Source organism: Symphalangus syndactylus, chromosome 11, assembly GCF_028878055.3.
Source record: "Symphalangus syndactylus isolate Jambi chromosome 11, NHGRI_mSymSyn1-v2.1_pri, whole genome shotgun sequence".
NCBI classification, from domain to species: domain Eukaryota; kingdom Metazoa; phylum Chordata; class Mammalia; order Primates; family Hylobatidae; genus Symphalangus; species Symphalangus syndactylus.
This window is the reverse complement of record NC_072433.2, coordinates 24,499,553-24,521,437: the sequence shown is the minus strand read 5'-3', so window position 1 is coordinate 24,521,437 and position 21,885 is coordinate 24,499,553. Positions and strand designations below refer to the sequence as shown.

Sequence of the window (21,885 nt, the reverse complement as noted above, 5' to 3'; positions counted from 1 at the left end):
GCTATCTGAGGGGTCTACCAGCTGTTAATGGATCCCTCTTTGAAGCCCCACTTACTCCTTTTCTAGAATATCTGGGGTCCCCAATTCCTGAGTCCAAGGATTCCATAGTATAAATCAGGTGGCTTCTTGACTTTCCTCTCTGCTGACCTGGGACTTAGTTTCAGGGCTCTGCTAAGTCAGTTGCCACTACTTGTCTGCTTTCCAGTTCCCCAAATTTTGTCACTGTTCTCTCCCTATCCTGTGGGATTTTGGAAAAGAGCAGAGTGTGTAATGTGTGTGTGCAGTTGACCAGCTTTAAGTGAATGTCCCAAATGTCTCTTTCCATTTCACCCCCCCAAAGGGGTTTCTGTTCTCATTCTCTTCCCTCCCTTCCTCCCTCTCTCACACCTTCTATCCCATTCCTGTTAGGCTCTCCCAACACCCCTTCTCTTCAGGTAACCATTTTGGAGTTCCGAGATCAGGTTCACCAGAACTACCATTTATAGGCTGTTCAGTCAGCCCACCTACCATATCATGCTTACCACAAGCGGGTTTGTTATGTTGTTTCGTAGAGATGAGGTCTCACTTTGTTGCCTAGGCTGGCCTCAAACTCCAGGGCTCAAGCAGTCCTTCCACTTTGGCCACAGGCAGATTTTGAAGACAGAGAAATAAGTACCATTTGAAGGTGTGCTTTTTTGATTTTTCAGGCAGCACTGTTCATAAGATGATTGTGGACAGGCAGTATATGGGCGTGTCTAAGCGGAAGTGCATCGTGTGGGGTGTCGCCTTCTTGTCCGACGGCACTGTCATAAGTGTGGACTCTGCTGGGAAGGTGCAGTTCTGGGACTCAGCCACTGGGACACTTGTGAAGAGCCATCTCATCGCTAATGCTGATGTACAGTCCATTGCTGTAGCTGACGTGAGTACAGTCCCTGTTTAGAGTGGTTGATGTACACCCTTGGGGGTGAGTAGAGAAAGCAGCCTTAGTGACGTGCCACGAACACTGGTTCCTGATCCTGATGTTGTACTGGAGGAAGATGAGTTTAGGAAAATGCATCTGAAAACTCACATTGTTTCCATAGTACCTAACAATTGGTTAGAGAATACAGGATGCTCCAAGAGATTAGTTAGCAGGAGATTTTCTTTAAACACTGCTCACCTCCAGTTCATCTTGTCTGATTGTAGATAGGGCGCAGCAGCCTAGAAGAATCTTGAGAAGCGCTATATTTATACCTTTGTATTTATGTATTTATTTTTAATTTAATTAAAAAAAAATAGAGATGGGGTCTCCCTATGTTGCCCAAGGTGGTCTTAAATTCCTGGGCTGGGGGGATCCTCCCATCTCAGCCTCCCAAAGTGCTGGAATTATAGGCAGGAACCATGGCACCTGGCCAAAATGTCTTATTTAGTAGTAGTTCTTTTTTTTTTTTTTTGAGACGGAGTTTCACTCTTGTCACCCAGGCTGGAGTGCAATGGTGCGATCTAGGCTCATTGCAACCTCTGCCTCCCAGGTTCAAGCAATTCTTCTGCCTCAGCCTCCCCAGTAGCTCGGATTACAGGCCCCTGTCACCACACCCAGCTAATTTTTATATTTTTGGTAGAGATGGGGTTTCACCATGTTGGCCAGGCTAGTCTCGAACTCCTGACCTCAAGTGATCCACCCACCTTGGCCTCCCAAAGTGCTGGGATTACAGGTGTGAGTCACTGTGCCTGGCCTATTTTCTCTTTTTTTTTTTTTTTTTTTTTTTTTTTTGGAGTCTAGCTCTGTCACCCAGGCTGGAGTGCAGTGGCACAATCTCGGCTCACTGCAACCTCTGCCTCCTGGGTTCAAGCAATTTCTCCTGCCTCAGCCTCCGGAGTAGGTGAGATTACAGGCGCCCGCCACCGTGCCCAGCTGATTTTTATATGTTTAGGCTTTCACCATGATGGCCAGGGTGGTCTGACTCCTGACCTCAAGTGATCTGCCTGCCTCGGCCTCCCAAAGTGCTGAGATTACAGGCGTGAGCCACCACATCCAGCCTATTATTTTCTATGACATAAATATTATAGAAGAATGGTAACATGAATTCTCATTCAGAAACCTTTGAGTGGCCGGGCGCGGTGGCTCACGCTTGTAATCCCAGCACTTTGGGAGGCCGAGGCGGACGGATCATGAGGTCAGGAGATCGAGACCACGGTGAAACCCCGTCTCTACTAAAAATACAAAAAAAAATTAGCCGGGCGTGGTGGCGGGCGCCTGTAGTCCCATCTACTCGGAGAGGCTGAGGCAGGAGAATGGCGTGAACCCGGGAGGCGGAGCTTGCAGTGAGCCGAGATTGCGCCACTGCACTCCAGCCTGGGCGACAGAGCGAGACTCCGTCTCAAAAAAAAAAAAAAAAAAGAAACCTTTGAGTATTTTAGCAGTGACACATGGAAAGTGACTTTATTTGTTGACTAGCTCCTTTATTCTTTATCTCCTTAGTTTGAGAATGATGTGCTATCCCACGTGCCAACATCCATATTCTAGCGTAGTGTTCCTATTCCATATCACATGTTTTTTGAGAACAGTTTGATGTATGTTAAAGCCCTGAAAAACATAGATGTCGCCCGGGCGCAGTGGCTCACGCTTGTAATCCCAGCACTTTGGGAGGCCGAGCGGGCGGATCACGAGGTCAGGAGATTGAGACCACGCTGAAACCCCGTCTCTACTAAAAATACAAAAAATTAGCCGGGTGTGGTGGCAGGCGCCTGTAATCTCAGCTACCAGAGAGGCTGAGGCAGGAGAATGGCGTGACCCCAGGAGGCGGAGCTTGCAGTGAGCCGAGATTGCGCCACTGCACTCCAGCCTGGGCGACAGAGCGAGACTCCCTCTCAAAAAAAAAAAAAAAAAAACATAGATGTCACATGTAAGTGATAATAGTGGTATAAATTGAAATGGGTGGGATAAATTCCCCCTTGAAAATAGAGTTTTAGGCCGGGCGCGGTGGCTCACGCTTGTAATCCCAGCACTTTGGGAGGCCGAGGCGGGCGAATCACGAGGTCAGGAGATCGAGACCATGGTGAAACCCTGTCTCTACTAAAAATATAAAAAATTAGCCGGGCATGGTGGCGGGCGCCTGTAGTCCCAGCTACTCAAGAGAGGCTGAGGCAGGAGAATGGCGTGAACCCGGGAGGCGGAGCTTGCAGTGAGCCAAGATTGTGCCACTGCACTCCAGCCTGGGCGACAGAGCGAGACTCTGTCTCAAAAAAAAAAAAAGAGTTTTAATCCACAGCAGTTGTAATTATTATACTTGAGTTAATTATTGGCTGGGCGTGGTGACTCACACCTGTAGTCCCAGCACTTTGGGAGGCCAAGGCGGGCAGGTCACCTGAGGTCAGGAGTTCAAGACCAGCCTGATCAACATGGTGAAACCCCGTCTCTACTAAAAATGCAAAAATTAGCTGGGCGTGGTGGTGGGCACCTATAATCCCATCTACTTGGGTGGCTGAGACAGGAGAATCACTTGAACCCGAGAGTCGGAGGTTGTAGTGAGCCGAGATCATGCCATTGCCCTCCAGCCTGGGCGACAAAAGTGGGACTCCATCTCAAATAACAATAATAATAATAATAATAATGATTTCACTTAAGAGAAAGAGAATACAGAGTAAAGGAGAAATCCTTGCCTTCCAAATCTCTCTCTGGATGGGACTTTGAGAAAACTAACCTTTTTAAAAAATTTTTTTGAGACAATCTCTCACTCTGTTGCCCAGGCTGGAGTGCAGTGGTGCAATCTCGGCTCACTACAACCTCTGTCTCCTGGGTTCAAGCGATTCTCCTGACTCAGCCTCCCAAGTAGCTAGGATTACAGGTGCATGCCACCACGCCAGGCTAATTTTTGTAATTTTAGTAGAGACTGGGTTTTACCATGGCTGGTTTTGAACTCCTGACCTCAGGTGATCCACCCGCCTTGGCCTCCCAAAGTGCTGGGATTAAAGGCATGAGCCACCGCCCCTGGCTTTTTCTTTTTCTTTTTTTTTTTTTTTTTTTGTAAAGTAAGTAAACTGTGTAGTTGGAGGTGGGGAAGTGTTTGAGTTCCTAAGCTGCTGGGTATGTCTGCTTTTGTCTTAGGCTAATGGTTTTCAAGTAGTGTCTTTAGAGATGAGGGAGAGGCTCCTCAGGGCCACCTTATGTGCTGTCCTTGGAAAATGCTTTCCTTTCTGCTACACAGTCATGACCCTGCAAGAGAGTTGGCATAAGGTTAAGGCAGTGTGGTGTGCCCAGAGCACAGGCTTTGGGGCCAGATGGCTGTGTTTGTCATGCCTTTAAACCCTTTGGAGCTCTGGTTTCCTTATCTGTGAAAAAGGTTACTAAATGATGATTAGGCAGAAAAGTTATAATCATGATTCATACAAGTATGAAATGGAAATAAGTCAGATTTTCTGTAACTCCTTAATGAAGGAACCAGTAAGATATTTCAAGCAGTTCAACCCAGGAGACAGAGGTTGCAGTGAGCCAAGATTGTGCCGTTGCACTCCAGCCTGGGCAACAGAGACTCTGTCTCAAAAAAATAAAAAAAAAAATAAAAGAGTTTCCAAACTTTAGTCCTTTTACCATTAGTTTTGTAATTCTCCCCACGTTATTTACTTTTAAACTATTTTAAAAGTGTACATTTCAGTGGAATAAAGTTCATTCACGTTGTTGTACAGCTATCACCACTATCCATTTTCAGAATTTTTTCATCACCACAAACAGAAACCTGTACTCATTAAACACTGCCTCCTCATTCCTCCCTTCTCTCAGCCTCTGGTCACCTCTATTCTACTTTCTGTCCCTGTGAATTTGCTTATAACATTTGTTATTTTGTATCTGGCTTATTTTACTTAGCATATTGTTCTCAAGGTTCATCCATCTTGTAGCATTACCAGTATTTCATTCCTTACTAAGACTGCATAATACTTGCGTGTGTCTTTTGTTTATCCATTCATCTATTAATGGATGTTTGGGTTGTTTCCATCTTTTGGCTGTTGTAAATAATGCTGCTCTAGGCCAGGTGCCTGTAATCCCAGCACTTTGGGAGACCAAGGCAGGTGGATCAGTTGAGGTCAGGAGTTCGAGACCAGCCTGGCCAGTATGATGAAACCCTGTCTCTACAAAAAATACAAAAATTAGCCGGCATGGTGCTGCGTGCCTGTAATCCCAGCTACTTGGGAGGCTGAGGCGGGAGAATTGCTTGAACCTGGGAGGTAGAGGTTGCGGTGAGCCGAGATCGTGCCATTGCACTCCAGCCTGGTCAACAGAGTGCAACTCCAGCTCAAAATAAAAATAATAATAATAGGTCGGGCGTGGTGGCTCACACCTATAAACCTACCACTTTGGGAGGCCGAGGCGGGTGGATTGGCTGAGCTCAGGAGTTCCAGACCAGCCTGGGCAACATGGTGAAACTCTGTCTCTACTAAAATACAAAAAAATTAGCTGGACGTGGTGGTGTGCGCCTGTAGTCCCAGCTACTCGGGAGGCTGAGGCAGGAGAATCGCTTGAACCAGGAAGGTGGAGGTTGCAGTGATCTGAGATCGTCCCACTGCACTCCAGCCTGGGCGACAGAGCTGTCTCCAAACAAACAAACAAAAAATAATAATGCTGCTCTGAACATTGAGGTACAAGTACAGGTTGAGTGTCTCTGATCTGGTTCTGCTTGGAACCAGAAGTGTTTCAGATTTTGGACTTTTTTTGGGTTTTGGAATATTTGCATATACATAATGAGATATCTTGGGGATAGGACCCCAGCAAGAAATTCATTTATGTTTCATATGTACCTGATACACGTAGCCTGACGGTAATTTTGTACAATATTTTATTCATTTTGTGCATGAAACGCAGTTTTGACTGCGATCCAGCAGATGAGGTCAGATGTGAAGTTTTCTACTTGTGGTGTCATGTTAGCACTCAAAAAGTTTCGGATTTTGGATTAGGTAGGAATCCTTTTTTTTTAAAATTATTTTAGCTGGGACTACAGGCTCATGCCACCACGCCTGTCTAATTTTTGTTTTTGTGTGTTTTTTTTTTTTGAGACGGAGTCTTGCTCTGTTGCCCAGGCTGGAGTGCAGTGGCACAATCTCCGTTCACTGCAAGCTCCGCCTTCCTGGTTCACGCCAATCTCCTGCCTCAGCCTCCCAAGTAGCTGGGACTACAGGTGGCCGCCACCACACCCGGCTAATTTTTTGTATTTTTTTTTTTCAGTAGAGACGGGTTTTCACTGTGTTAGCCAGGATGGTCTCGATCTCCTGACCTCGTGATCTGCCCGCCTTGGCCTCCCAAAGTGCTGGAATTACAGATGTGAGCCACTGCATGCAGCCTAATTTTTGTATTTTTAATAGAGACAGGGTTTCATCATGTTGGCCAGGCTGGTCTCTAACCCCTGACCTCAAGTGATCCGCCCGCCTCGGCCTCCCAAAGTGCTGGAATTACAGGTGTGAGCCACTGCGCCCAGCCTAATTTTTGTATTTTTAATAGAGACGGGGTTTTATCACGTTGGCCAGGCTGGTCTCTAACCCCTGACCTCAAGTGATCCGCCCGCCTCAGCCTCCCAAGGTGCTGTGATTACGGGCCTGAGCCACCACGTCCGGCCCTGGATTAGGAATCTTCAATCTGTATTAGTATAGCTGTTTGAGTTCCTGCCTTCAATCCTTCAATTATTTTGGATGTATATCTTCATTACTTTTTTTTTTTTGAGACAGAGTCTTGCTGTGTCAGCCAGGTGGAGTGCAGTGGTGTAATCCTGGTTCACTGCAGCCTCTGCCTCCCAGGCTCAAGCAATCCGCCTACCTCAGCCTCCCAAGTGGCTGGGACTACAGGCATGCACCAGCAGGCTAAGTTTTTAACATTTTTTGTAGAGATGCAGTCTCACCATGTTGCCCAGGATGGTCTCAAATTCCTGGGCTGAAGTGATTCTCCTGCCTTCCAAAGTGCAGGATTACAGATGTGAGCCATCACGTCCAGCCACATTACTACTCTTGCTTGGGTTTTTTGTTTGTGTTGTGAGTTGTGTTTTTTTGTTTTGTTTTGTTTTTTCTTATTTCTTCCATTCTTTTTAAAGATGAGACTTTGGGAGGCTGGGGTGGGTGGATCACCTGAGGTCAGGAGTTTGAGACCAGCCTGGCAAACATGGTAAAACCCTGTCTCTACTGAAAAATAAATACAAGCCTGGGTGCGGTGACTCACACCTGTAATCCCAGCACTTTGGGAGGCCGAGGAGGGTGGATCACCTGAGGTCAGGAGTTTGAGACCAGCCTGGACAACGTGGTGAAATCCCGTCTCTACTAATAATACAAAAATTAACCAAGCATGGTGGCACACACCTGTAATCCCAGCTACTCAGAAGGCTGAGACAGGAAAATGGCTTGAACCAAGGAGGCAGGGTTTGCGGTGAGCTGAGATCGCGCCATTGCACTCTAGCCTGGGCGACAAGAGTGAAACTCTGTCTCAAAAACAAAAATTAGCCAGGTGTGGTGGTGTGTGCCTGTAATCCCAGCTACTTGGGAGGCTGAGGTGGGAGAATCTCTTGAACCCAGGAAGGCAGAGGTTGCAGTGAGCCGAGATGATGCCACTGCACTCCAGCCTGGGTGATAGAGCCAGACTCCATCTCGAAAAATAAAAACAAAAAAATAAAAAATAAAGATGAGGTCTCACTATGTTGTGCAGACTGGTCTCCAACTTCTGGGCTCAAGTGATCCTCCTGCCCAGTCTCCGGAGTAGCTGGGACTACAGGTTTATGCTGCTCTGCCCACCTCATTTATTTAAGAAACTCTTTTTTTATTGGTGTTTCTTGCATTTTTTTATCTTTTTTTTTAAGCCAGAGTCTCGCTCTGTTGCCCAGGCTGGAGTGCAGTGGTGCGATCTTGGCATACTGCAACCTCTGCCTCCCAGGTTCAAGTGATTCTTCTGCCTCAGCCGTCCAAATAGTTGGGATTACAGGCATGCGCCACCACGCCCAGCTAATTTTTGTATTTTTAGTATCGACGGGGTTCACCGTGTTGGCCAGCTGGTCTCAAACTCCTGGCCTCAAGTGATCCACCCAGCTCAGCTTCCCAAAGTGCTGGGATTATAGGAGTGAGCCACCATGCCTGGCTGATGTTTCTTGGATGTTTTTAATGAAATAAACGTTATTAAGAAACACCTGTTCTAGTTCCAAATAAAGATTATCAGTATTTTTATTGGCTTAATACATTTCTTTAGCGATAATAGCTTGATCATGTTAAATATTCATATTAAATAACATGGTATGGATTTCTTTGTTAGGTTTTCTCTTACGTTCTTTCGAAGGATTTAAATTTCTCAAGTAGGTCCTAGGTATTTTATCTCTCTCAATGCTATTCTAAGGAGGTCTATGTTGGGTATATGAAGCATTGCTGTATTGTTCCTACTGTAGACATTGTTAATTTTGTCAGTAGGGGGCGCATTGTTACCAGTGTCTGAGATTGCTCCTCTGATGGGAATCCTTAGCTTATGGAAGGAAAAGACCCTTGTAACTTTCCTACTGATTCTGGGCATAGGTTTACCCCTAAGCTGCCGAGACTGAAAACCTCAGGGAATATTTTTCCATCCAGGCCTTGTTTTGCTTATGTGTACCTCCCTCATGATTTAATTCCTCAGCAAGAAGACAGTTTCGTGGTGGGCACAGCCGAGGGAACAGTCTTCCATTTTCAGCTGGTCCCTGTGACATCTAACAGCAGTGAGAAGCAGTGGGTGCGGACAAAACCGTTCCAGCATCACACTCACGACGTGCGCACTGTGGCCCACAGCCCAACAGCGCTGATATCTGGAGGTGGGTTCCCCTCCTGGCGAGGCTGCTGCTTTACCCTGCCCGGTTCTGGCTGTTCTCATGCAGGACGACTTCTAATTCTGTACACCTTCTCCCCTGCTTTCCCAGGGACTGACACCCACTTAGTCATTCGTCCTCTCATGGAGAAGGTGGAGGTAAAGAATTACGATGCCGCTCTCCGAAAAATCACCTTTCCCCACGTAAGTGTCCATTCCAAGCCCCTGCTAACCCCTCATCTCCCCATCCCTGTGTCCCCCTGTCCCATAAGCTCTGAGCACAGCTCATGCTGGGCAAGTTTGTAGGACTTTTTTTTTTTTTTTTTTTTTGAGACAGTCTGCTCTTGTTGCCCAGGCTGGAGTGCAGTGGCACGATCTCGGCTCACCACAACCTCCACCTCCCGGGTTCAAGCAATTCTCCTGCCTCAGCCTCCTGAGTAGCTGGGATTACAGGCATGCGCCACCACGCTTGGCTAATTTTGTATCTTTAGTAGAGACTGGGTTTCTCCTTGTTGGTCAGGCTGGTCTCAGAACTCCCACCCTCAGGTGATCTGCCCGCCTCGGCCTCCCAGAGTGCTGGGATTATAAGCGTGAGCCACCGTGCTCAGTCTTGTAGTCGTTTTCTTTTTTTTGAGATGAAGTCTCACTCTGTCGCCCAGGCTGGAGTGCAGTGGCACAGCTCCACTCACTGCAAGCTCCACCTCCCAGGTTCACGCCATTCTCCTGCCTCAGCCTTCTGAGTAGCTGGGACTGCAGGTGCCCACCACCACGCCCGGCTAATTTTTTGTATTTTTAGTAGAGACGGAGTTTCGCTGTGTTAGCCAGGATGGTCTCGATCTCCTGACCTCGTGATCCGCCCGCCTCAGCCTCCCAAAGTGCTGGGATTACAAGCGTGAGCCACCGCGCCCAGCCCCCCCCCTTTTTTTTTAACCATCTGGGACATGGAGATATTCTAGGACTTTCTGTAGCCACCTTCTTCATTCTTTCTGTTTTTGAGGCAAGCCACTGCAAAGACATTTATGGGGGTAGGAGATATGCAGCAGCACACCTAGTTCAGTTTCTGGGGAAATTTTTCCCTTTTCCAAATAGTTGTGGGTTGTGAGAATTTTGTTAGTTTGTCTTTCAGGGTAGGTTCTATTCTGGGTGGGAGCAGGAAAACCCAGGCTTCCAGTGTTCTAGGTAAATGGTACCGTCTTCCCAAGCTAGAAAACTTGCTCCCCACACCTACTGTCCCATTCATTCAAGCAGTAAACCTCATTGAGTCTACTCATCAGTATCTTTATACATATGTTATAGATATAGATAGATAGATCAACAACTCTATTGAGGCATATTTGATATATTAAAAACCATACATATTTAATGCATATAGTTTGATGAGGTTGAACATAGTCCTAATAATCTCTTGAATCGAGTCATTCATTTCTCTTTGTCTACGCTGGCATCACCCTAGTTTGGATCAATGTCTTTTCTCATCTGGGTTCCTTTACAGTAGCTTCTTAATCATGTCCTTTTATTTCCATTTGTGTCATTCTACCCTATTCTTCATTGATCTTATTTTATTTTATTTTATTCGTTTTTGTTTTTTTGAGACAAGGTCTTGCTCCGTCACCCAGGCTGGATTGCAGTGGTGTGATCTTGGCTCACTGTAACCTCTGTTTCCTGAGCTTAAGCAATCCTCCCACCTCAGCCTCCCGAGTCGCTGGAGCCACAGGCATGCGCCACCATGCTCAGCTAATTTCTTTTTTCTTTCTTTTTTTTTTTTTTTTTTTTTTTTTGAGACGGAGCTTTGCTCTTTTTGCCCAGGCTGGAGTGCAATGGTGCGATCTCAGCTCACTGCAACCTCAGTCTCCTGGGTTCAAGCGATTCTCCTGCCTCAGCCTCCCTGGTAGCTGGGATTACAGGCACCCGCCACCATGCCCGGGTAATTTTTTGTATTTTTAGTAGAGACAGGGTTTCACCATGTTGGCCAGGCTGTTCTCGAACTCCTGATCTCAGGTGATCCACCCGCCTTGGCCTCCCAAAGTGCTGGGATTACAGGCGTGAGCCACTGCGCCCAGCTAATTTTTTTATTTTTTATTTTTTTTAATAGAGACAAGATCTCACTGTCTTGCCCGGGCCAGTCTCAAACTCCTGGTCTCAAGCAGTCCTCACACCTCAGCCTCCCAAGTGCTGGGATTACAGGCATGAGCCACTGCTCCAGGCCCATTGATCTGTTTTAAAGCAACTTTGGTCATCGCTCCATGCTTCAAAGCCTCTAGTTATCCCAGTTGGCTTCAGCATAAAGACAGTTTCCTTAGTGTGTCTTATAGAACCTCCATCCAGGCCTGGCCCTTCAGCTTCCTTTTGCATCTCTCCTGCTTGTAGCACCCTCACCCAGGCTAGCCATTCTCAAGGTCTTTTTGTTCCCTCGAATACTCTTACCTTTGAGCTATGTCACATGCCATCGCCCTCCTCAGAACGTTCTGCCCTGCCTCCTTCGCCTGACTGGTCTTTCCCGGTGAACCTCTTCTGGGCTTCTGTATTTACCACCACACGGCTAGGTTAGATGTCCTCTCTCCTTCTTTTTCAGTACATACTGTGTTTAGCCGTGTTAAAATTCTTGGCACACTGAAGTCTAATTGCTGATTTAATTTTGTGTCACCCCTTTAGAAGCATCTTGAGAGCAGTAGCTATGTTTTAATTCATCATTGTGTTCGTAGATCCCAGGGCAGTGCCTGGCATATGGGAGTACTTAGGACATATTTATCAAGGGAATGGATTTCAGCAGTAAAAAAACGTGCTAAGGTGGTGCTGCTGTATCTGGTACTGAGGCAGTAGATGACCCTGAGTTATTTTTTAACTTTTTGATTCTTGGATATAGCGACGTCTCATTTCCTGTTCTAAAAAGAGGCAGCTTCTCCTTTTCCAGTTTGCTCATCACTTGGAACTTTGGCGACTGGGATCCACAGTTGCAACAGGTAAGATGGGAGCACGTTTTTTTCAATAAGAAAACTGGAGAGAGAAGCCAGAAATCAGAATTGCAGTTGGAATTCTGATTACAGAAAAACTGAAGTAGACTTTTGTGTCCATTTTAACTAATGGTTTTCCCACCCATTAGATAAAGCAAATAAGTTGTTTAGAGTATTAGAATCTTTAGCAGGATATTGAGTCATCTCTTAAAAGTTTATGGCTCTAGGTGGTGCGCTGCAGGGTGTAGTCAAGGCGAGGGTTGAAGAATCGTAGTTTGCACTAGCTTAACTGAGGTGAAAACAGACTGTTGAAAAACAACAAGATTTAATGATGGGTAATGATAATCCTGTATGAAAAAGAAGATCACATGGATCTTATTGGAGTGACAGCCTAGTGGCCTTTTTGACTTATTAAGGAGATGTTTGAGTTCTCTCGTTTGCAGTGGATTAAAATCGAGGCCACACAAACTCCACCTGCATGCCTGGCTATGGACTAGAGCTTCAGGGAATTAGTGATTTATCAGAGGATAGAAGCAAAGGAAGTACTGCTTTCCTCTTCATATACCCCTCAAAAATTGTGAGCTTACTCAGTGAGCTTGCATTTTTCTGATTTCCCACTGATAGAGATTCCATTCTTCCAAGGAGTGACTTTTTAGAAGAAAAAATATACAAATACTCTTTCTTTCATAAGAAAAATCTCAGGGAAGTTTCTCGTTTCAGGCAAGAATGGAGATACTCTTCCACTCTCTAAAAATGCAGATCATTTACTGCACCTAAAGACAAAGGTAAGGAAGTTTGTTTAGGCTCTGAATTCTAGAACGTTTTTCCCATTCTGAATTTTGAGGTTACTTAGTTTGCATAAATTCTAAAACTATTTGAATGAAGGACTGTGTCACTAGGCCTGGGTTTCCTGTGATTATAAGTAGGACGTTGAGGATTTATTAGATGGATGTATACAGGAAATAGGTTTCTCTTCTTTTGATATTATTATGAAAATAATGTGCTTTTATTTATTTATTTACTTGTTTATTTGTTTATTTATTTATTTTTGAGACGGAGTTTCACTCTTGTTGCCCAGGCTGGAGTGCAATGGCACCACCTCGGCTCACCAAAACCTCCGCCTCCTGGGTTCAAGCGATTCTCCTGCTTTAGCCCCCTGAGTAGCTGGGATTACAGGCATGCACCACCATGCCTGGCTAATTTTTTGTATTTTTAGTAGAGATGGGGTTGGTCAGGCTGGTCTTGAACTCCTGACTTCAGATGATCCGCCCGCCTTGGCCTCCCAAAGTGCTGGGATTACAGGCGTGAGCCACCGTGCCCAGCCATGTGCATGTTTTTAAAAACTCAAATAGTACAAAAGGGTATACTATGAAAAAAAAATCATTTTGTTTTGTGAGTTTTTAAAAACTACATAAATGTTACATTCAACTTTTCTTTATTCTCCAGATTCTTTTTTTTTTTTTTTTTTGATTAGTTGGTTGGTTTTTTGTTTGTTTGCTTACTTTTTTGAGGCAGGGTCTCATTGTGTTATCCAGGCTGGAGAGCTGTGGCACGGTCACGGCTCACTGCAGCCTCAACATCCCAGGCTCAGATGATCCTCCCACTTCACCCTCTCAGGTAGCTGGGACTACAGGTGTGCACCACCATGCCCGGCTAATTTTTTGTAGAGTCAGGGTTTCACCATGTTGTCCAGACAGGTCTTGAACTCCTGGGCTCAAGCAATCCTCCACCTTGGCCTCCCAAAGTGCTGGGATTACAGGCATGACCCACTGTACCTGGCCTTCAAATGTTTTTCATTTGCTATTTCTTAGAAGTCTTTAAAGCAGAATGTCGTTGACAAAACAGGAAATAAGTACTTCAAACCACCTATCCTCCCAAGCTTTCTTTCAGTAGATGCCTCCCTGCTCAGGTTTCTGAAGTTGGGGTCTAGTATGAGGCCATCTATGAAGTATTCAAAGGCCCAAAATAGGAATAGACCTCCATTCTCGGATTTGGAAATCAAAGCCATGCCTTTTAGGTGCTCTGCCTCTGAAATAATCATATTAATGCAGACCACACGTGGATCGAGATTATGTGTAGATATCTGTGGATATGTCCAGAGTGGCAAGAGCTTGAGGCGTCATGTCCCAGTGCACCTTGTTATGTGAAGTTTAATTGCACATTCATCTTGATTCGTGATATTGCCAGGGTCCTGAGAACATTATCTGTAGCTGTATCTCCCCATGTGGAAGTTGGATAGCCTATTCTACAGTTTCTCGGTTTTTTCTCTATCGGCTGAATTATGAACACGACAACATAAGCCTCAAAAGGGTAAGTGATAGCCCAGTGTCTGGTCACATAAGAGGAAACTTCCTGAATATGTCATTTTTGTGTGAAGTGGAAATCAACTGGATATGAATCCTTGCTCAGTTAAAAACTATTTGGAGATTTGGAGAGGGCTGTTATGAAACAGTGTTTTATTCCTTTTTTTTTTTTTTTGAGACGGAGTTTTGCTATTGTCACCCAGGCTGTAGTGCAATGGCATAGTCTTGGCCCACTGCAACCTCCGCCTCTTGGGTTCAAGCGATTCCTGTGCTTCAGTCTCCTGAGTAGCTGGGATTACAAGCGCCCACCACCACGCCTGGCTGATTTTTGTATTTTTAGTAGAGATGGAGTTTCACCACCCGTTGGCCATGCTGGTCCTGAGCTCCTGACCTCAAGTGATTCACCCACCTCAGCCTCCCAAAGTGCTGGGTGCTGGGATTACAGGCGTGAGCCACTGCACCCAGCCTTTTTTTTTTTTTTTTTTTTTTTTTTTGACCGAGTTTCGCTCTTTTCACCCAGGCTGGAGTGCAGTGGCACCATCTCAGCTCACCGCAATCTCTGCCTCTCTGGTTCAAGCCATTCTCCTGCCTCAGCCTCCCGAGTAGCTGGGATTACAGGTGCCCACCACCAGGCCTGGCTAATTTTTGTATCTTTAGTAGAGATGGGATTTCACCACGTTGGCCAGGCTGTCCTGAACTCCTGACCTCAGGTGATCCACCCCCTCAGCCTCCCAAAGTGCTGGGATTACAGGCGTGAGACACTGCGCCCGGCTCACACCCAGCCTTTATTTCCATTTTGAAATTGAGGTATGTTCTTAGCGGGATAGGGTAATGCCCTACAGGCAATAAAATTAAAGCTTTTCTGTTTAGTGGTTTCACGTGTGACTTAGTTATTTCCTTGATAGAGAAGTGAATATTTACTAAAGAGATAAAAGGGGGATGTATAGGTTACTGGAGAGAAACCAGTGTTCTGTGCCCTGAGTCAGTTGGCTTACTTAGAGACAGGAAGCATTAATGTACCTTAAGCCTAGCTGTGATTGTTTCTGTTGGGCTGTAGGTCTCCCTTCTCTCACTGGCTGTTATTATTGGTTCACCCAAAGGTTTCCAAAATGCCAGCATTCCTTCGCTCTGCCCTTCAGATTTTGTTTTCTGAAGATTCAACAAAGCTCTTTGTAGCATCAAATCAAGGAGCTCTGCATATTGTTCAGCTGTCAGGAGGAAGCTTCAAGCACCTGCATGCTTTCCAGCCTCAGTCAGGTGGGAATCTGGTAACTGGCCATGGGGAGACTTGTCCTGTCTAAGATGTAACTTTTTTGCTTTTAAGCCTCCATGTCAGGGGTTCCCTCATGTTCCTCCTACCCTGCAGATACACTCACTCACATGTTTGCAGTTTCAAGTAGGAGGAGATAGCTGGCAGATGAAGACTCTCGATGAGATCTGCAATGTTCTTCACACCTACTCTTTTCTCACTGGGTTTTTGATTCCTTATTTGGGGCCAGAGAAGTTTCATCATCCTTAGTTTGTTAGCAGAACAAGAAGAAAGTTAAAGTTATTTGCAATCATGATACCCAGAAATAGCTACCATTAATATTTTGATATTTTCTAATACGTATTTGTATGTAAGTATTTTGTGGGCATGTTGCCTTTTTTGGTTGTTTGTTTATAAAAAGGTATAATCATAGATCGCTGCCACTTTGACCTCTCGGGCTCAGGTTATCTTTCCCATCTCAGCATCCTGAGTAGCTGGGACTACAGATGCCCACCATTATGCCCGGCTAATTTTTTAATTTTTTTTGTAGAGATGGGGTCTCATTATGTTGACAAAGTTGGTCTTGAACTCCTGGGGTCAAGTGATCTTCCCCTTCTGCCCTCCCAGCTGAGATTATAGGCATGAGCCACTGTGCCTGGCCCAAAAGTATTCTTATACATACAGTTTAATTATCTGTGTTCATTTAATGTTCCTGAGAATTTTTCTGTTTTCCTTGAGAATGTGAGTATTAATGAACAAGTGTGGCTATGTAGCTAGCTATGGCTGTTAAGGACTTAGACTCAGTTTCCAGATTAATTAAGCTAGTAGTTGTTTGGATACTTCCTATGAGCCTTTCCCCTCTCCCTTGTCCTGGATTTTAGCTGCTGCTTCACTGTCATTTACACTCCCATCAGCCTGGAAAGTCAACTTTTTTTTTTTTTTTTTTGAGACAGCCTCACTCTGTTGCCGAGGCTGGAGTGCAGTGGTGCGATCATGGCTCACTGCAGCCTCACCCTCCCCAGGCTCAGATAATCCTTCCACCTCAGCCTCCCAAGTACACAGGAGTATACATACCACCACACCCAGCTAAGTTTTGTATTTTTGTAGAGAAAGGGTTTCACTGTGTTGCCCATCCTGGTCTTGAACTCCTGGGCTCAAGCAATACTCCTGCCTCGGCCTCCCAAAGTGCTAGGATTACAGGTGTGAGTCACCATGCCTAGTGAAAGTCAACTCTTTTATCCTCAACTCTCACTGTTCATAAGCTGATCCAGAAGCCTATAGGAGAAGAAACCCACAAGTTAGGGGTCAGATAAATCAAACTGACTATTTATTATCTATATATGTTTTTATTACAAAACTTAGGCTGTTTATCTTTTTTTTTTTTTTTTTTTTTTTTTTTTGAGACAGAGTCTCGCTCTGTCGCCCGGGCTGGAGTGCAGTGGCGCAATCTCGGCTCACTGCAAGCTCCGCCTCCCGGGTTCACGCCATTCTCCTGCCTCAGCCTCCGAGTAGCTGGGACTACAGGCGCCCGCCACCGCGCCCGGCTAATTTTTTGTATTTTTTAGTAGAGACGGGGTTTCACCGTGATCTCGATCTCCTGACCTCGTGATCCGCCCGCCTCGGCCTCCCAAAGTGCTGGGATTACAAGCGTGAGCCACCGCGCCCGGCCGGCTGTTTATCTTATATCTAGCACTCCTTGAGATTCGGCTCTGCATTATGTATATGACTTTATTTTTTCCACTTCTCTCATCTCACTTCCCCTTGTAGTCAAGCTGGTTTCTTCACAGCTCTCAAACCTGCATATTCTAGTCCTCGTCACTTAGCTTGCACTGTTCCCCATCCTTTTTTCCTCATCCCCACCCATCCTTTGGCAGCTGGGTTACGCTTGTTATAAAGCCATGTTATCGTTTGGGGGCGTTACATGCAGCACGCATTTTGGCATAGAGCATCACTGTCCAATTTTTATCCCACACTAGTTGTTGTGTTGCCAGATTGGTTTAAAGTCTCTAGATGACAAAGATGGCTCAGACGTGCCCATCCTCCCTTAGTGCTAAATATATAGCACGCACCCAATAAATTAAAGATACGCTTCGTCTATTGAACTTGCTGTTTGTCCATAACTTTCTTTTTTTATTAATTTATTTATTTTTGAGACAGAATTTCAAAAGACAGAGTTTCTTGTCGCCCAGGCTGGAGTGCGTTGGTGCCATCTCGGCTCACTGCAACCTTTGCCTCCCAGGTTCAAGTGATTCTCCTGCCTCAGCCTCCCGAGTAGCTGGGATTACAGGCACCCACAACCACGCCCAGCTAATTTTTTTTTGTACTCTTAGTAGAGATGGGGTTTCACCATCTTGGCCAGGCTGGTCTTGAACTCCTGACCTCAGGTGATCCACCTACCTCCGCCTCCCAAAGTGCTGGGATTCCAGGTGTGAGCTACCACACCTGGCCTGTCCATAATTTTGATTTAAAAAAAATTTTGGGGCCAGGCACAGTGGCTCACGCCTGTAATCCCAACACTTTGGGAGGCTGAGGTGGGCAGATCATAAGGTCAAGAGATCGAGACCATGCTGGCCAACATGGTGAAACCCCCATCTCTACTAAATATACAAAAATTATCTGGGTGTGGTGGTGCACGCCTGTAGTCCCAGCTACTTGGGAGGCTGAGGCAGGAGAATGGCTTGAACCTGAAAGGCAGAGGTTGCAGTGAGCTGAAATTGCACCACTGCACCCTAGCCTGACAACAGAGTGAGACTCCGTCTAAAAAACAAAAAACAAACAAAAAAAAAAAGAGGCCAGGCGTGGTGGCTCACTCCTATAATCCCAGCACTTTGAGCACTTTGGGAGGCCAAGGTGGGAGGATCATCTGAGGTCAGGAGTTCAAGACCAGCCCAGCCAACATGGTGAAACCCCGTCTCTACTAAAAATACAAAAATTAGCCAGGCATGGTGGTGGGCGCCTGTAATCCCAGCTAGTCAGGAGGCTGAGGCAGGTGAATCACTTGAATTTGGGAGCTGGAGGTTGGCGTGAGCGGAGATCCGCCGCTGCACTCCAGCCCGGGTGACAGAGCTAGACTCCATCTCAAAAAAAAAAAAAAAAAACCATTTGGTAGGAAAGGAGTTTGTAACAATTAAAGTGTATGTTTTAGTGGCAGATGCTGCCGTCATTCTCTATTCCTATAGTAAGCAATGTCTTAGGCCTGAGGAAGTAATAACTTCTGTTTTATCTCTCTGGACCTTCTTTACAGGCGGGATGGCTAAATAAGTAGATGAAAAAAGTAGAAACATTAACATCTAGAAGTAATTTGCACAGTGATCAGCAAATTATCCTGGCAGTGATTTAAAACTCTGAGGGTCTCCTTGGCTTTTGCCATCATCTCCAGGGCAGGGCTGGCTGTGGACACTGTGTGAATTCAGAGATGTAACTGTTTTGTCCTCACAGGAACAGTGGAGGCCATGTGTCTTTTGGCAGTCAGTCCAGATGGGAATTGGCTAGCTGCATCAGGTACCAGTGCTGGAGTCCATGTCTACAATGTAAAACAGCTAAAGGTGAGCATAGGGTTTCATGGCAGCAGTTTGAATCATTGTACAGGAGCCAGTTCACCCTGCAGTTACAAGATTCAAGGCAGATTGGCATGACCTGGAAATTTATTAGACTTTTTTTTTTTTTTTTGAGACGAAGTCTTTCTGTCACCCAGGCTAGAGTGCAGTGGCGCGATCTCCGCTCACTGCAAGCTCTGCCTCTCGGGTTCAAATGACTCTTTTGTCTCAGCCTCCTGAGTAGCTGGGATTACAGGTGTGTGCCGCCACACCCGGCTAATTTTTGTATTTTAATAGAGACGGGGTTTCACCGTGTTGCTTAGGCTGATCTTGAACTCCTGAGCTCAGGCAATCCGCCCACCTCGGCCTCCCAAAGTGCTAGGATTATAGGCATGAGCCACCGCGCCTGGCCAGACTTTTTTCTTTTTAACCAATAATTTTTCCAGGTTTGGAATCCTGTTTTATTTTTATGGAACCCAGAAGCTATACTGTGTAACATTAAAAGCAGCTAATGGAAACAGTGAAACCCATTCATACCTGGAAATTTGAAATTAATGATTTGTGGGTGATGTAAACACATCCAGGTTCTTTCTGTATTTTCAGGAGGAAAATTCTGATATACACAGACAAATGGTTGCAGATAATAAGAGTTCCTTTCATGGCTTGCCTTGTAATCTCAAGGCAAACATAATCAAAACTTCGAAAAAAGAATACTGGGAAAACATTCTTCACTAATCAGTAATGATGCTGTCAGTCATAAATTGAGTCATTAGTGATCCCTTACAAGTCCTCATCTTCATTATAAGAATCAAATTCGAACTACCCAAAACTTGAAATAAGCATTAAAAGTGTATAGAAGAACATCAAACTGCAACACTTAATGGGTTTACCTGTTAACTGCATAGTGTAACCTTTGTTGCATTATGGTAGGAGCATGTACTGAGCACTTGTCTTTGAGCCTTGCCTGGCATTTAAAGAGTGTTTGTGTGTAGCATGCACATGCTTTGCAATCGTACATAAAAATCCATGCCTAGGCATTAATTTCTTTTAAACTTAGTGTAGACCTGTAGACTCACTATGCAATGACACATTTATAAGCAGTTTGTACAGATGGATTTACTCAGAGGGAAAGGCTTTACTCTCAGTTCTCCACAAATGCTGTTAGTTTTGTAAGCGGTTAAATATGCTTTTTATTTTTTTGAGACAGGGTTTCACTCTGTCACCCAGACTGAGTGCAGTGGCACAGTCACAGCTCACTGCAGCCTTGACCTCTTGGCTCAAGCGATCCTCCCACCTCAGTGTCCTGAGTAGCTGGGACTACAGGCGAGTCCCACCACACCTAGCTAATCTTTTTTTTTTTTTTTTTAGTAGAGATGAGGTCTTGCTATGTTGCCCAGGCTGGTCTTGAACTCCTGGACTCAAGCATTCCTCCCGCTCTGGCCCTTCCGAAGTGCTGTAGTTACAGGTGTGAGCCACTGCGCCCAGCCAATAGGCTTTTTTTTTTTTTTTTTTGAGATAGAGTCTTGCACTGTTGCCCAGGCTGGAGTGTGGTGGCACAGTCTCTGCTCACTGCAACCTCTGCCTCCTAGTTTCAAGTGATTCTCCTGCCTCAGCCTCCTGAGTAGCTGGGATTATAGGCGCACGCCACCACTCTCAGCTGATTTTTTTTATTTTTGGTGGAAATGGGGTTTCACCATGTTGGCCAGGCTGGTCTCGAACTCCTGACCTCGTGATCCACCTGCCTTGGCCTCCCAAAGTGCTGGGATTATAGGCATGAGCCACCGCGCCAGGCCAACCAATAGGCATTTTTTTTTTTTTTTTTTTTTTTTTTTTTTTTTTTTTTTGAGATGGAGTCTCTCTCTGTTGCCCAGGCTGGAGTGCAGTGGCGCAATCTCGGCTCACTGCAAGCTCCGCCTCCCGGGTTCATGCCACTCTCCTGCCTCAGCCTCTCCGAGTAGCTGGGACTACAGGCGCCCGTCACCACGCCCGGCTAATTTTTTTTGTATTTTTAGTAGAGACGGGGTTTCACCGTGGTCTCGATCTCTTGACCTCGTGATCCGCCTGCCTCGGCCTCCCAAAGTGCTGGGATTACAAGTGTGAGCCACCACGCCCAGCCCGCAATAGGCATTTTTTTAAGAAAATGAGGACTGGTGCGATGGCTTACGCCTGTAATCCTGGCACTTTGGGAGGCCGAGGTGGGTGGATCACGAGGTCAGGAGTTCAAGACCAGCCTTGCCAACATAGTGAGCCCCCGTTTCTACTAAAAATACAAAAATTAAGCCAGGTGCGGTGGTTCACGCCTGTAATCCCAACACTTTGGGAGACCGAGGTGGGTGGATCACCTGAGGTCAGGAGTTTGAGACCAGCCTGGCCAACATGGTGAAACGCTGTCTCTACTAAAAATACAAAAATTAGCCGGGCATGGTGGCGGGCGCCTGTAACCCCAGCTACTCAGGAGACTGAGGCAGGAGAATCACTTGAAACCAGAAGGTGGAGGTTGCAGTGAGCCAAGATCATGCCATTGCACTCCAGCCTGAGAGAAAGAGTGGAACTCCATCTCAAAAAAAAAAAAAAAAAATACAAAAAATTAGCCGGGTGTGGTGGTACGCGCCTGTAATCCCAGCTACTTGAGAGGCTGAGGCAGGAGAATCACTTGAACCCGGGAGGCGGAGGTTGCAGTGAGCTAATTATCGCTCCACTGCACTCCAGCCTGGGTGACAAGAGCGAAACTCCATCTCAAAAAAAAAAAAAGAAAAAAAGAAATGAAGGTTCATTGGTTGGGGAAATGCCTGAAATTTATGGAACTTCCCTAGAACCCTTTTGAATTATGAGGAGCGCTATTTAAACCCCCAACCTAGACCATTCAATCTTTGCTGCGGAAAAGTGTCACTTAGAGTTGCCCCTTGTGTGTGTTATTCGTTCCCAGCTTCACTGCACGGTGCCTGCTTACAATTTCCCAGTGACTGCTATGGCCGTTGCCCCCAATACCAACAACCTTGTCATCGCTCATTCGGACCAGCAGGTAAGGGAGATTCCAGTGCTTTCTAATCCCTTCCTGCTGGATAGTAACCTAGAAGCTGGAATATTGGGCAGT

At 45.8% G+C, this 21,885-nt stretch overlaps 1 protein-coding gene across 12 annotated transcripts in view; it reads left to right on the top strand.

Moving 5' to 3' along the window:
- The window catches only part of UTP4 (UTP4 small subunit processome component), a 38,853-nt gene that overhangs the window by 9,992 nt on the left and 6,976 nt on the right, over positions 1-21,885 (top strand). For 8 of the 12 annotated variants that reach the window (XM_055298433.2, XM_055298429.2, XM_055298432.2 and 5 more), the window contains 9 exons: positions 687-898; positions 8,588-8,759; positions 8,865-8,956; positions 11,616-11,712; positions 12,424-12,488; positions 13,891-14,013; positions 15,107-15,263; positions 18,694-18,800; positions 21,718-21,813. In XM_055298433.2, the coding sequence (XP_055154408.1) occupies positions 687-898; positions 8,588-8,759; positions 8,865-8,956; positions 11,616-11,712; positions 12,424-12,488; positions 13,891-14,013; positions 15,107-15,263; positions 18,694-18,800; positions 21,718-21,813 (1,121 nt within the window). The remainder of the gene's footprint in view (positions 1-686; positions 899-8,587; positions 8,760-8,864; positions 8,957-11,615; positions 11,713-12,423; positions 12,489-13,890; positions 14,014-15,106; positions 15,264-18,693; positions 18,801-21,717; positions 21,814-21,885) is intronic. The other 4 variants (XM_063611639.1, XM_055298428.2, XM_063611636.1 and 1 more) reach the window with 1 other exon arrangement.